The following is a 15,678-nucleotide window of genomic DNA, read 5'->3' as shown; positions in this document are numbered from 1 at the left end:
GCATGATCTAAGGAGGTACAAGGGCGCATAATATTCACAATGTTGGAATGTTCAAAACAATATGAAATCATCTTCACACTATGGATTTAGAGCATTTAACACTGTGAATTACAACCTTGTATGGTCCATTGAGTGAACACAATTCAGAAGGGTGTACTTCATGAATTGCCCCTGGTACACTGAAAAACTACGGTGTTGATTTAACACCAGCCCGGAATCTGTATGTCCACACTGGAGGGGCGTTAAACAACACCAGTTTGGTTTTGGTCCAACACCAGATATGTATTCATATATTAGTATTATAACAGCTTCGGTTTGATTCCAAACTGGTGTTATTTTAAATGCTTCTCTGGCGTGGACGTATATATAGATTCCGGGCTGGTGTTAAATCAACACCGGAGTGTTTGCAGTGTATCAATTTTCCCACAAGTCGATACGCCATTGGTTGAAATAAAACGGCAATCAAGGTAACACATGCAGTCGTTTGCTTGTGACGTCACAAATCAATATTTGAAATAAAATCAAAACTGTTGATTATGTGATTTATTTCGCAAAATTTTCATAAGTACCTCCTGTTCTTCCCCATTTCGATTGAACGATGAAAAGATGCACAAAACAACCACACCCTGCCACACACCATAAGACGTGTAAAAGAGAATATATAGACAGAGAGAGCGAGGAGAGAGAAATAGAGAGAGATACTATGTAGATGGGGGGGGGGGGGGGGCGTGCAATATAGGCGAAAGGGTGGAGGAATACATTCATTACTGACTAACGCATATCGAAAATCAATGTTTTGGGAAACTTTACTCATCAATAGCATTAATTTATTTCTTTGCAAAGTATGCATTATATATCCAGATTATGGAATGAAAAGAAAACAGTTCGAAATATGCAGTGGCAAAAAACAAGTTGAACTGCGTGGGCCCGCAAGCCCAAGTTGCCCAACCCTTCTATTGATCTATTGAAATCTCATAAAGTCTATTGAAATGGAAATATGAGAAGAGAAATCTCACTGCGCAGCCCGGCCAGACGTGACAATGATAATAATCATAACAATGGAATAATACAGTTTAAATAAAGAAGAAAAATATTTCATTCGTGACGCACTGCTATTATTATTTTTTTTCTATCCCACACGTCCTTTGTTCATTTTTCTCTTTTTTTAACCTCCTAGCCTTGCCTTTATTGAACATGATATGCAATGAGAGGAGAAAACAGTGTCTAGGAAGGGTGTGTACTCAACTGGTAGCAAACAGGAGCCACTGTGGTTGGGACATAGAAATCGGTGCAATTGTCTGGATGGGTGTAGTGATTTAAGGGTTAATATCGGCGTTGAGGGTTCATGAGAAGATACCAGTACCACGCCTATATGGTTTGCGATTGACTGTTTAGTAGTGACCTGAAAACCAGTGTTGGTTACACAACTCCATCGCACCTCTTTTCGAAACCTCTTTCTCGACCAAAAGGAGCAAGTACTGGATTACTAAATACATGCCTTGGGATTCCAACTTAGGACTTCTGTTTGCATCTCTGTAATAATTATCCGGTTGATACCATTTTCTCTATCGTGCAAGAATTAAAAACTCAATTTAGCAGATCGTAAAAGCGTTACGCCATTTTCGCATTTTCCCACCGCGGGACTCTTATAGGAGGGGCAATCATTATGGGGAAACTTAACATGGCCGTGATGAAATTGATTTTAGTGATTTCCTGCTTCATGCTGCCATTGGTAGCATCGCAAGGTGAGGAAGTATTATTTTTGTAGCTGTCCCGCAGATCTCACACGTCTTGGATGCCAAACTCGTGTTGATTGTATGGAAACACAAATCCATGTCTTTCACGGTTGTAGGTATTAAAGGTTGAGTAAAAACGTACTCAATATTTGGTAAAATGGGGACGTAGACTTTTTTGGGGTAAGATATTTGGTAACAAAATTTTGATTGGTAAGTTTCCACACAGCATGGTTGGTACATACTCATCATTTGGCGTCATTTTAACCTATGTTTTGTTGTTATTCATCTTGACCTGTTAACCTAGTACTGCTTAACTTTTTGGAGTGTATTTCACATTATGTTACATTTGGTAAATCCACATTCATTTAATTTCCCTTCAGTTTATAATTTTTATAGATATTTATATCACTATTTTCTTGCTAATGAGAGAGTTCTTTTGTGATGATGCATATAGACTTTGAAAAGAGATAAGATAATTTACTAAAAACACTGACAATATAATCTCTGATAATAGTCCTTTACGAGAATTGTAAGCACTAAGTACTTGGGGAACTACCATGACTGCTATTTGAAATAAAATCGCTTTAGAAGTTTTACTATCAAAAGGCGCATGAATGTACGCAGAATTTTTTCTTTAGGTCAAGTCCACCCCAGGAAAATGTTGATTTGAATAAATAGAGAAAAATAAAACTAGCATAATGCTGAAAATTTCATCAAAATCGGATTTAAAGTAAGAAAGTTATGACGTTTTAAATTTTCGCTTATTTTCAAGAAACAGTGATATGCACAACTCGGTGACATGCAAATGAGATTGTCGATGATGTCCCTCAATCACTATTTCTTTTGTTTTTTATTGTTTGAATTATGTACAATATTTCATTTTTTACAAATTTGACAATATGGACCAACTTGACTGAACCGTATGGTATTTTAATCGATGCTAATTCCATATGTTCAGAAAGGAATTGTTTTCGTTTCACTTGACAATGAGGAGAAAATTAGAATTATTCATATTTCATATAATAAAATGCAAAAGAAATGGTGAGTGGATGATGTCATCAGTCTCCTCATTTGCATACCGACCAGGATGTGCATATAACTGTTTTTTTAAATTAAGCAAAACTTTTAAATGTCATAACTTTCTTATTTTCCATCCGATTTCGATGAAATTTTTAGTGTTATGTTTGTTGGATTTTTCTCTTTTTAGTCAAATAAACTTTTTTGTTGGAATGGACTTGTCCTTTAAGGGGGGAGTGGCGGCAAGACGTAAAAATGTAAAGTGAGGGATCGTAGCGTCTTAGCTTGCCACGGGGCGTTTTTTAAATTCATTTTCTAAAGGGAATTTTAAGGATTTCGTGTACACTTTTGGTGAATTTTGTGAAATTAAAAATAAAAAAATGTATATATTCAAACTTTCGGGGAGAGAGAGAGAGAGGAGGGTGGAGAAGGAGCGGATGGAGAAACAACAAAGTAAGGGGAAACAAAGTTTGAATAAATTCCCGATCTCTAATGTTTCCAGACCGCATTACTCCTAAAATTATAAAAGAAACATAATTTTGTCTTCCCCACTTCCTCTCGCCCAAACTCAATATGGCAAGCAATGAACAGTGAAAATTCAATTATTGCTTTCTATAAAAGAAGCCTCCCATTGCATTATCTTGTTTTTACTCAATAGATAATGTTTTGGACTCGTCGTACGGCTGCCGTATTGGAAATGTGACTGTGCCATTATTTATATTTATTCAAGCCACCTATATGTAGCTGATACAAAAAAGTTAAAATGGCTGTTTTCGACTCGCCGATGGGAAATGTGACTGCGCCATTTACAACAATGTTGAAAAACAATATAGACCTAGACCAAGACAACGAAGTATGGTTCTGCAGCGGTGAGGGGGTGGGGGGGGGGGGGGTAACTGCACCCTGCCTTTTCAAAACTTATGTTTTTGTCTCACATGCATAGCAGAGTGAGACTATAGGCGCCGCTTTTCCGACGGCTGCGGCGGCGTCAACACCAAATCTTAACCGAAGGTTAAGTTTTCGAAATGACAGCGTAACTAAAGAAGTATATGGACCTAATGATTTTCATTACAGATTGAGCATGCGATCTTAAACACATAGGAGAAATGCCGAAAATTTGTTTACAAAATACATGGACCTAGTTCATGAAACTTGGACATAAGGTTAATCAAGTATTACTGAACATCCTGCCTGAGTTTCAGGTCACATGATTACGGTCAAAAGTCATTTAGGGTCAATGAACTTATAGACCATGTTGGGGAAATCAACATTAAAATCTTGACCTAAGATTAAGTTTTCGAAACGTCATCATAACTTAGAAAATATATGGACCTAGTTCTTGAAACTTGGAAATAAGGGTAATCAAGTATTACTGAACATCCTGCTTAATTTTGAAGACACATGACCGAGGTCATAGGTCATTTAGGGTCAATGAACTTTGACCAAGTTGGGGATCTATTGAATTACCATTATAACGTTGAAAGTTTATAAATCTAATTCATGAAGCTTGGACATAAGACTAATCAAGAATCACTGAACATTCTGTGCGAGTTTCAGGTCACATGACCGAGGTCAAAGGTCATTTAGGATCAATGAAATTTGGCCAAGTTGGGGTTATTTGTTGAATTATCATCATGAATTTGAAAATTTATTGGATTAGTTCATAAAACTTGGACATTAGAATATCAAAGTATCACTAAACATCCTGTGCGAATTTCAGGTCACATGACTAGGGTGAAAGGTCAATGAACTTTGGCAATATTGTGGGTAATTATTAGATTGCTGTCCTAACTTTCAAAGTTTGTGTAGTCTATAAAATGTGGATATAGGGGTAATCAAGTATCACTGACAAGTCCTAGGTCGCATGATCAAGGTCAAATGTCATTTATTGTCAATGAACATAGTATTGTATCATTACATGAATTTTTTGTGTGAATAATTATTTTATAGTAGTTTTCAAAGTCAGCACTGCTACTATATTCAATCGTGTGATGCAGGTGAGACTGCCAGAGACGTTCCACTTGTTAATGCATTTAAATCAATTTTAATGCATTCAAATTATACATCCTATCCGTCTTTATTGAATTTGAAATAATACTAGTCGTGATAATTACAGATAAACCTGAGATAATAGTTGTGGTAGTTTTGGTAAAGTTAGTAGTACGAATAGTATGTGTATCTGTATGTGATGTAGCATTTGTAGAAGTATGATTATCAGATGAAGCAGTAGTAGTAGTTATGTAGTAATAGTACTAGAAGTAGTAGTAGTAGTAGTAGTAGTAGTAGTAGTAGAAGTAGTAGTAGTAGTAGTAGTAGTAGTAGTAGTAGAAATAGTAGTAGAAGTGGTAGAAGTATATAATAGCTTTATGTTGATTCCTTTGGGGAGCGTTCCTTGGTGACCAACACCAGTGCAATTTAAAATCTTATAACAAACGTTTGTTTCGATATTTCTCACTGCTGAAATTGAGTAAGAGGATTATATCAGTACAAGCTCTCTTTTGAGTGGTGCATCATATCAATATTATGCAGTCACTCCTTGTCATCTTAGCAAATATTCAATATTTGCTTTTATAGACTGTGCATGACTTGAACAGATAGGTGACATACGTGAGAAGCGCTGCGAACAATGCACAGAGACCTCAGTAATGGAATTCAGACTCGTAAAGAAAATATTAAATCAGTTTCTTTCCTTGTGAACTGAGAGGTCTCAGAAGTATTTACCTGTTTGGCATTGATGGGGGTAGGGTGGGGGCACCAATCTTAGTTTCGGAGCAGCATAAGAGGGTTGAATGGTATCTTGGTAAATGTCGTCGTTTTCTGTTGAGTTCAGATTCAGTTTGAGAAATCAGTCACGGTATATATATGAAGTCAACTAAAGGAGCGATATCGGAATTGAATTCAACATTATTCGATGGTACACACTGTACATCTGCCTGTTTCTCTCTCTCTCTCTCTCTCTTTCAAATTTCGGTTTCTAATATCGGTAAACTTTTATAGGCTTTATATCGTTAAGTATTAACTACCCAGTCGATATTTGCCATGATGATGATGACAAGAGGCCATGTGCTCCAAGATATAAATTCTGCTTGATTACTTTTAAATCAAACGAGCATATTAAAATATTAATTTTTGCGGGGATAATAATATAAAATAACTCGGATGTCACCTATCATTTCAATATTATAAAAGTGTCGAAGCCGATAAAATCAGACATCACATTTCGAATTGTTGATATGTCTAGCGCCCTCTCATGGTACTAATTTGAGTTCTCTTTCATTATTTTAGTAACTTATTTAACGCAGATGATTTTATTTTGATCCGTTTGAAACAAAAGTTCCAAATCTTTTAATACATCCGCTAAAACGAATTTTAATTTCTTGAAATACAGACGGGCCTTTACAGTACGAAGTATTTTTTTTTTATTCAACCCCGGTTTGATGCTTGCGGTCGTTAATTGCAATATTCCACACGAGAAAATCGTGTGGTTATAGTCCCCCATTGATCTCGTAAGATCTCCGTAATAATACCAAAGGTGTTTGAAAAAAATAAAATAACATCGTAAAAATATGCAAATGTGACACAATACCGTAAAATATCCACATTCGTCTTCAATCAATATAATGAACAATAGATCAGAACATATTTTCTTGAAATCTGATTTGGATAAAGTTGGGCCAGATTTTGTCATTTATTTGTGGTCAGTGATTATAATCATCATGACAGTTTAGAAATCAATGACATTAATTATAAAGTAGGTTCTTACATTAATAAATCACATCTATTGTGTGGTACTATTGATGCTCAATAACATTATTCTCATTACTGTACGTCTTAACAAGGTAAATAACTCCTGGTTTTATGGAGCAGTAACTTTAGCTTTTTTTTTTAATTCAGAGTATCGTTGCTTATCAATTTACCTAGCTTTTCAGTGCTTATGTCAGTGCTTATGTTATGTGATTTTTTGGAATAAGTTGCTTTATATTTGATATCGATAGATTCCCTTTATTTGAAAGAAACTTCTGATGGGGGGATGGTAATAAATTTAGCTTTAGCGTTGGTTTAACGGTGGCGAGCGGTTGTGAGCGTTGGTTTAGCGGTGACTCGAGCGTTGATAGAGCGGAGTCCCGCGCATGCGGGCGTCGACTCGACGGGGTTTAACACTATGATCATGATGACAAAGAGAGTGTACTATTTATGCAGCTACTCATTGTAATTGCCACAATTACTTTGGTAGACAAAAGTACATCCCTTCATTGCTATTATTACAATGAATGGATGAATGCACCGTTCCAGCAATCCCGTGTCCGCTCGGAAAACGCTTACAACCGCTGCACCAAAGTTTGTTACCAGTCCTTAAAGGCCTGGTCACATCGCCCGAGCATTGTTGGAGCGGTCGTGGAGCTTTAGGGAAAGAGGGTCGAATTTCACTCTCAAAATTGGGGGGGAAAATCTATATCAAAAATCGAAATCGAAAATGGTGAACGGAAGTGAACGATAATGATTTTTATGATAATTATTACGAGTATAAACAAATGCATTTCTATTTTCATCTTTCCTTACTTCTCATGTTATTACCGATATTCCTATACCAGTCAGTTCTTTCCGGATAGTATTTACAATCTAATGCTTTTGGCTATAATAACAGTAACATTTTCTTTATTGTAATATACATTCCCTTATTCCTCTTTAACATTGATGTTTCTTTGCTATTAAATGATAAAATGAATCAAACTGAAATTACTCTTTATAAAAATACTAATTGTATACTCATGGCTGATAAAAAGGTCTGAAATGATGGAAATGAATTAATTATGGTTAATATACAGAACATCGGATGAAGCATTAACAATAATATATTAATGTATGTTTAGAACTATAAATTGTCAAAGGGTTAAGATCATTACAAATAAGTAAAAATATTTGTTTGTTTATCAGCTACCAAGCGTTGTTTTCTTTGACTCAGGTTTTTAATTTAGTTTCAGGTATGATATGATGGTTTTGTTGTTTCTATGTTTTCATCAGGTCATTGATGAAAAACAGTTAAATGTTGATCTTTTGTACCTGACTTTTTAACAAGTAAATAATGAATGAATGAATAAGTAAATGAAAAAAATATTGTTATTATTATCCTGATTATTATTATTATTAATATCATTATCATCATTATTAATTATTCTTTTTACAATCTCTTTGACTAGGTTGTACGACTAACTTTTGTTCTTTTGGTGGAACATGTCTGGAGAGACCTTTTGAGGAAAACCCGCTGTGCATATGCCCACCAGGGACACATGGACCAACTTGTTCTGAATTCCAACTAGGTAACTCGAACAATAAACTTGTGAAAAGAAACAAAACGGATTGATTGATTGGAAGTTTCAAAGTACTGCGAATAATGTGAACACATGCAGAGGTGTTGCCACAGGCAGGGGAGGCAAGGGATAAATTAAATTACTGATTGTTAAAATTGTTAAAACAAAGACGAATATCTCAGATAAGAGAAGGAAAGACGAAGAGGGAAGAAGACTATTCAAAAGAGACTGATTAGTGTTTAAATCATGCCGTAGAAAATGTGTTTCATCGTAAACATTGGATTGATTTTTAATTCACCCCCGTAGTAAAATTCTTCTCCCAGAGGGCCATGCATAACATGAGTTGAACTTAATTGAATCGAATTTAGATGTTGCTGTATAGGCCTATCGATAAAAATACTTATTTTCACCCTTTTTATTGACTTCGTTTTTGAAAATAATAGCTGCAATTAATTTGCTGTATTTAAATTAAAGCTAGGCCTTCTTATGAATATTACAGGTACATAAATCCCATAAAATTTAATGTACATATTTACAGTTTACGCGCAAATCTTATTCTCCTAGAATATATCTTTTTGTGTAAATTCGATCATCGTACATGCCACACGCACAAAAAAAAATTCTGACACATAACTGTATCAATCTTCGATGTCTTTTATGTTTTTTGTCAATAGGGACATGTGATGGTCAAACCCCTGGGGAATATACCATTAACCAGACAAGTGGAACGCTGCTATCACCGAACTATCCGAACCAGTATCCAGATAGTTCTTACTGTTCATACTTTATCGTCTTCCCTGGAGCTCAACAAATCCGATTGAGTTTCAACGTCATCGACGTCGAAGAAATTAAAGATGACGTCATCATAGGTGCTGGTCAAACGCTTTCTTTTGATGTAAGTAATTTTAGCCTTGACGGGTTTGGTGGAAGGATGTAGATACTGTTTGCTAAGTCATTGCTAAGAAAGCGCTATCGAGCGGCGGGCGCCTCATTGTGGAAGGGGTGACTGACCTCTTGCAAAAAAAAATGATGCGGAAGAAGAGGAAACAGAGAGGGAAATGGATAAAAGACTAAATTTAAGTGTGAAAAAGAAATCATTTTCCAAATGAGAGAAAAAAATAAAACAACAATTATTTTTTTCGAGGCTGAACAAGACTGCCCGATTTTAAAAAAAGATTCAAAAGCCAACTAAAACATATAGATGAATGTTACATTTATGATTTGAATGTGAAGAGAAAAAAATATTATGGATGGAGTATGCTGTAGCATTTGTTTGTATGATTAATACATGTATAATTTTTTTAAAACATTTTTATATATCTAAAATTTTCATACATTTTCAATGTTATGATTATTGTAATACATGGGGCTTGCCCTGTTGTGCATTTGTTCCCGTCGCGAGCCCCCCCCCCCCGCGCTGGTATAAATTTATTGTAATGTCGATGCTTTTGTGTATGAAACCACGTACTCTGTGATCTGTGTTCACTCTTTGTTGTATTGAAATTATTGGATGGATAAATCTTAATTTCACCCCCTCCCCCCGTCACTGTCCTTGGACAGTGGAAAGCATCCGCGAGAAAAAAAAACGGGGAAAAGGCAATGTTTTCGGGTTACATTCGTAATTCCGAAGGTTCGTTAGTCCGAAAACGCAATAAGATTCGTAAAACCGGAGGTTCGTTAGTCCGAAGACGAAATAAGGTTCATTAATCCGAAGGTTCGTTAGTCCGAAAACGAAATAAGGTTCGTCAATCCGAAGGTTCGTTGGTCCGAAAATGAAATAAGGTCCGTATTTCCGAAAATGAAAATAATTTATTTTAGTAACAAATCCGGTGTTGTAATGAAAAAATAACAGAATATTATGCAATATTAGGTTTAACAGAGGATAATACATGTGTATGTTGTGGTCAAAGCATGTATTGCATCAAGAATTGGCGCTTGGATCAAACATCTTTGTTTCAATTTTTTTCTGAGCAGTAGCTGGCTGATCGCGCGAATGGATTAAGGATGTTGGGGACTGTGTGTTTGTCGCATGTGAATAACTTCTACATAAGGGTTTTTGTTATGCAGGGTGTCATTTTTAGCTCATCCGGCCCGAAGGGCAAGATGAGCTTATGCCGTGGCGTCCGTCGTCTGTCGTCCGTCCACAATTTCAAAATGCTACTGCTTCGCCATTTCAAGTCCGATTTCAATTCTGTTTGCTTTATATGATAGCACTAGGTTGGGCATTCAAAATTTCTACACAGAATATTGAAATTTATTAAATATGCTAATTTATGCACATTTTTCAAAATTCACAAAAAATGCTACTTCTTCTTTATTTGTTGACCGATTTTGATTTTTTTGCTTCCATCTGGTAGAACTTCATGAGGTTCACCAAACTTGTACACAAAATTTTGAAATTTTGACCAGAACAATTTTTAAGCTAATTTATGCGAAATTAATTTATGCATATTTTTAAAAATTCACATAAAATGCTTCTTCTTCTTCTTTATTTGTTGACCGATTTTGACTTTTTTTCTTCCATCTGGTAGAGCTTTATGAGTTTCACCAATCTTGTACGCAGAATCTCGAAATTTTGACTAGAACAATTTTTATGCTAATTTATTCGAAATTAATTTATTTATATTTTCAAAATTTCACATAAAATGCTTTTTCTTCTTTAATTGTTGACCGATTTTTACTTTTTTTCTTCTTCCATCTTGTAGAACTTTATGAGGTTCACCAAACTTCGACACAGATTTTTGAAATTTTCAGTAGAAAATTAATTAGTGCTAATTTCATGCAAAATGTATTCATAAATCACAAAAAAAAATCCTCTTTTTCTTTATTTGTTGACAGATTTTGATTTTTTTTTCTTCCATCTGGTAGAGCTGCATGAGGTTCACCAAACTTGTACACAAAATTTTGAAATTTTGTCTGAAAAAGTATTTATTCTAATTTATGTAAAATTTATTCATAAATCACAAAGAATGTTTTTTCTTCTTCATTTGTTGATCAATTTCAGTTTTGTTTGCTTTATATAATAGCTCGAGGTGGTGATACAAGATTTAAACATAGAATTTTGAAACTCATTGAATCTGCTATTTATTCATATAATTTCAAAACTCACAAAAAATTGCTTATTTATTTGTTGATCGAGTTTGGTTATTTTTGTTCCATCTGAGAGCTACATTACGTTCACCAAGGTTCTACACAGAGTTAAGAAACTTTGACTAGATAATAATTAATACTTAATTCATATGAAATTTATTCATAGATCACAAAAAATGCTTCTATGTCATTTCTTCATTAATTTCAATTCTATATCCTCATTTTATGTCACCAATATAATTCACTACAGTGACAACTGGGCTGAAATTAAAATTGTGTTAAATTGTGTTGCAAGATGCCGGATGAGCTCCACATCATTGATGTGCTAGTTAAAAACTTCTGCTGGTTATGATGAAAAATTCCCCGTCAGAAAAAAATTCCCACTTTTCATGATGAAATATGCCCTTGGAAATGATATTTTCTTTTTGAAGTACAACATAAAACATTTCAGGTTAGAATATCACATTTGTTTTGCTCGCGCTTCGCGCTCGCCTCGGTTATTATGTAATAAGGTAAAAACAAAAAAAATCAGCTAGCGTTTCGTGCTAGTGTTAATTCTTTAGTTAAATACTTATTTTTTACATAATTACGAGAACTGGTCGGAATGTGAAAGTTTCATTTCTTATTGAAATGTCCAAAAGTTTGAGCTTGCGATTAGCGCTCGCAACAAAAAGGATGCCTTTTTTTCAACAGTACCGAATCCTATTTTGGTTTCCAATCAACAAACCTTCAGAATAACGCCACAAATTTTTGGATTAACCATGGACCTACCACTGTAGGTCCATGGATTAACTAATCCTTTTCAGTTTTCGCATTAACGAACATTGGGGTACGTATACCAGCAATTTACGTGTTTCGGAATTACGAACCTTCGAAATTATGAACCTTGGGAATTTCGAAGTGTAACCTGTTTCTTCGTGGGTAGACGGGATGCGAATAGAGTGTAAAAAAACGCCAATTATGAGGAGTCAAAGACCCCTAAATTATGTAACTCAAATATATAGTTTTATTAATTTGAAAATATTGGACATCTCCATAAGACTCTCTGTTAAGAGCTTGAAAATCTGGGATATCAACTCCACAAAAATCCACGTTTCCCGACCGTGATTCCTTGTTAGGGGCGCTTTTTCAGGACAATTCTGGCGGATGCTGTCCACTCTTAAATGGTAGAGTGACTTCCCCCTCTGGGATTTTACTGCCGATTGAAAACTTTCTCATTTTTACCTTTTGATACTTTCATCTATTGGAAAGCCACAAGATTACTTGAGAATATTTAGCGACGAATTGTTTGATGAACCTGATGAGACGATTCCTTCTGATGTTGTATGGGTGTGGTTAATCACCGACAAAACAGACCCTGGAGCGCCATATAAAGGATTTAATATTTCGTTCTTGGTTGGTAAGTTTGAACAATTTTTGACTTTGCAGATGGACTATTTTGTATTTGAGAGGACGTGTCATTTCCAATAGATAAAATCAGATTTACGTGAACAGTGATTTTGTTTTTGTGATTCGGTATCGCAGACTGACAGAGCCTTGTTTGCTGTTTAAAACTTATCTTTCCATTTTTTTTCTTTGTGCCTTGCCTGTTTAATGACACTACTAGTGATGTGACCGTTGTGCATAAGCTGTTGTACATGTATTATTCTCACATTTATATAAACACAACCACGTTTTTTGTCCTTCCCTTTTCCAATGTAACGCCCCCCCCCCCCGTGATCAAGCAAACGTTCCAGTTCGAATGACCTAACTTACAACATCACAACCAAACGCAAGTTTTTAGCATATGGTCATTTCAACAGTAAAAGATGTAACCTTGTTCCAATGAGGTCATTATATTTAACTTGAATTTCATTGAAAAGAATGCTGAAAGTAGATTGATATATCCCTCAACTTATTATTATTATAATTGTTGTTGTTATTATCATTATTGATATGAATTATGATAATCATTATTATTAATATTATTATCATTATTATTATTGTAATCTCTATCACTAATAGAGATTATTTTATATCATTATCATCACCATTATTGCTGTTATGATTATTATTTGTAGGGATATGGTTCTGTAGCTTCAATAACATGAACAATCTAAAAAAATCCTTTCAACCATGAAGCATTAAAATAAATTCAACCGTGCAACATAAGCATAATTAAATAGTCCTTTGTTCCTAAATTATTGCTAAAATACCAATATACCAAGGAAATATTAAACGGTACCAAACATGCATATATACATGTATATTGTATTCATGGATTTTCACAGCCCTGCAAACTTTTCAACGCCTCCCCATTTGAGTTTTAATTATTTGGAAAATTTAGGGGGGCTATTGCCCCAATGGCTCCTTCGCTGTGCCAACATTTTGTCTATTTCAAGTTTTGTTTGTTTATCGGAAGGTTACCTGATTGTGAAATATCTATTTTCCATGCATTTTGCAGACAAATCTATTTCATTTAAAATCATCATAAACACAGCTGTCAGTTTGTTTAGTGTAACATTACATTATGTTTCATATTCAGGAGAATAAAATACTTGTAACTTCAAAATAAAGTACTGGAACATTTGCAGGAAATATTTCCAAGGACAATCACGAAAAGACAAGGACACTTTTTAATGAAAATTTGGTTGTAACATACCCCCCTTCTTACCCACTTTTATGTAATTTGTCAATATACATATTTTATTTTCAATCCGTAGATCTTGACGAATGTCAATTCAACCCTGATATCTGCGCACCTGGATCTACCTGTGAGGATTTGGAATTTTCTTATCGATGTAATGGTAAGTAAACTCAGAGAATGTGATATATATATATACATGATGAAAATAGGTGAAAATGCTGCATGTCATATACTGGACATTCTGAGTCTCATACTATATTTTCACCTGGCTTTAATTCACCCATAATCAAATAGTTTTTGTTCATTATCAGTTTTTTACATGACTGTCATAAAAAATAAAATTGTATTGCTCAAGCATTCAGTTAAGAGACTAGAGATTTTCCGTACGACGCTTAAGGGATAGCCCTAATATTGAATTACCCCAATATTACGTCCATCAGTCATAGACGATGGCCTGGCCAAAAACAATGAAGCTGGTCATTTTTTTTTAAATCCACCGAAAACACCCTTGATTTACTAAAAGAAAGCAACAGCGTGAAATATTGATCAGTTTGAGATTTTTTTTTTCCAAACATGGGTGGAGAGGTTTAAGAACAATGTTATTATTAGCTTTCATGGAAAAGTCGATACCATATGGGTGCCACACCACCTAAGTTGGTTACACTCGAAATTTTCTGAAGCATGTTATGGGACCAAATTTACAATTATTCGGCACCATGGACTTTTGAAATGATTTTTGGAAAGAACAACCTTGGTCAACACCCATTTCTTTTAGCCGTGTCTGTGATTCATCAATACGGGGCTTGAAGGTTTGGTACAAGTCCACATTCAAGACCGCAAAAAATGGTGATGTACATTATTAACAATTAAAGAAGTATCGATTTGTCCCAAACCTACGGGCGCATTAAATTGCCATCTATTTAACGAGACTGATGAGAAGTTTTATCTTACCATGTCGATTTAATTTCCCTTTTTATGTTGACATGATGAGATATAATTTAGCCATTGTCGTCGACTTATGAAAAAAAATAGGCCTAATAATGTCATGGGCCTATATTTTCTTCCTATTTCGACCTATCATCCTTTTTATGTTAGCAAGACAAGATACAGTATATATGTAAGGCCTGTGACAATTTTCTTGCCAAAAATCGGCCTGTAATAAGTTATGTATCGCCATAGGGAGTTAGGGAGCTACGTAATCGTGAATCTCGCCAAGACGATACTAACTGCTATTGCCATACGCTTTTTGCTTAAGATTGCAGGCTTCTGCATTCAAATTATGTTTACTTATTTGTATGAATTATCGTTGTTTGATTTTGATTCGTTTGATGTATTATGTGAATGTTGCATTTGCGATTTGATCAATAACGTTGAATTATGTTACTTATCATTACTGGGAGTGTTTAATTGTTGTTCATTAATAAATGCAAAAAGTGTATTGTCACTCCCAATGGAAGATTGAGGCATTGATAGGATAAAAATATAAATAAAATTCAGTTCCTCGAGTTATGTACACATGTACATGTGTAATGTATCGTTATCTCAAAGCATTTACAGATCAGATTTTCTTCCTTTATACCAGATATCGACGAGTGTCAATCCAATCCCTGTATAAACGGCGGTACTTGCAATAATTTAGAAAATGCATTCAGATGTGATTGCCCGTCCGGCTATTCCGGTGAACGATGTGACATAGGTAAGTATATGGATTCTCAAGTAATTACAGTACACTGGTAAAGTAGTTACCAAAGCGGATCTGGCGGCAGTAGCAGTCCTCGGGAAAGAAAAAAAAACAGAAGGAAGGATACGAAAAAAAACCCAGAATGAATAAAGGGGAGGAAGAAAAAAATGAATGAATAAGAGGTGAATTATTTGAAAATAGTAAAACTTTCCGTTCACT

General features: G+C 34.8%; 1 protein-coding gene across 1 annotated transcript in view; it reads left to right on the top strand.

The window, feature by feature from the left end:
• Positions 1–1,211: 1,211 nt before the first annotated feature.
• LOC121422629 (neurogenic locus notch homolog protein 1-like) overlaps positions 1,212–15,678 on the top strand; it is a 55,461-nt gene continuing 40,994 nt past the window's right edge. Inside the window, 6 exon segments of the mRNA XM_041617791.1 lie at positions 1,212–1,745; positions 7,952–8,071; positions 8,737–9,013; positions 12,430–12,551; positions 13,855–13,938; positions 15,361–15,474. Of these exon segments, the coding sequence (XP_041473725.1) occupies positions 1,667–1,745; positions 7,952–8,071; positions 8,737–9,013; positions 12,430–12,551; positions 13,855–13,938; positions 15,361–15,474 (796 nt within the window). The 5' untranslated portion in view covers positions 1,212–1,666.

Source organism: Lytechinus variegatus, chromosome 10, assembly GCF_018143015.1.
Source record: "Lytechinus variegatus isolate NC3 chromosome 10, Lvar_3.0, whole genome shotgun sequence".
NCBI classification, from domain to species: Eukaryota; Metazoa; Echinodermata; class Echinoidea; order Temnopleuroida; family Toxopneustidae; genus Lytechinus; species Lytechinus variegatus.
This window is presented reverse-complemented; position numbering and strand designations above follow the sequence as displayed.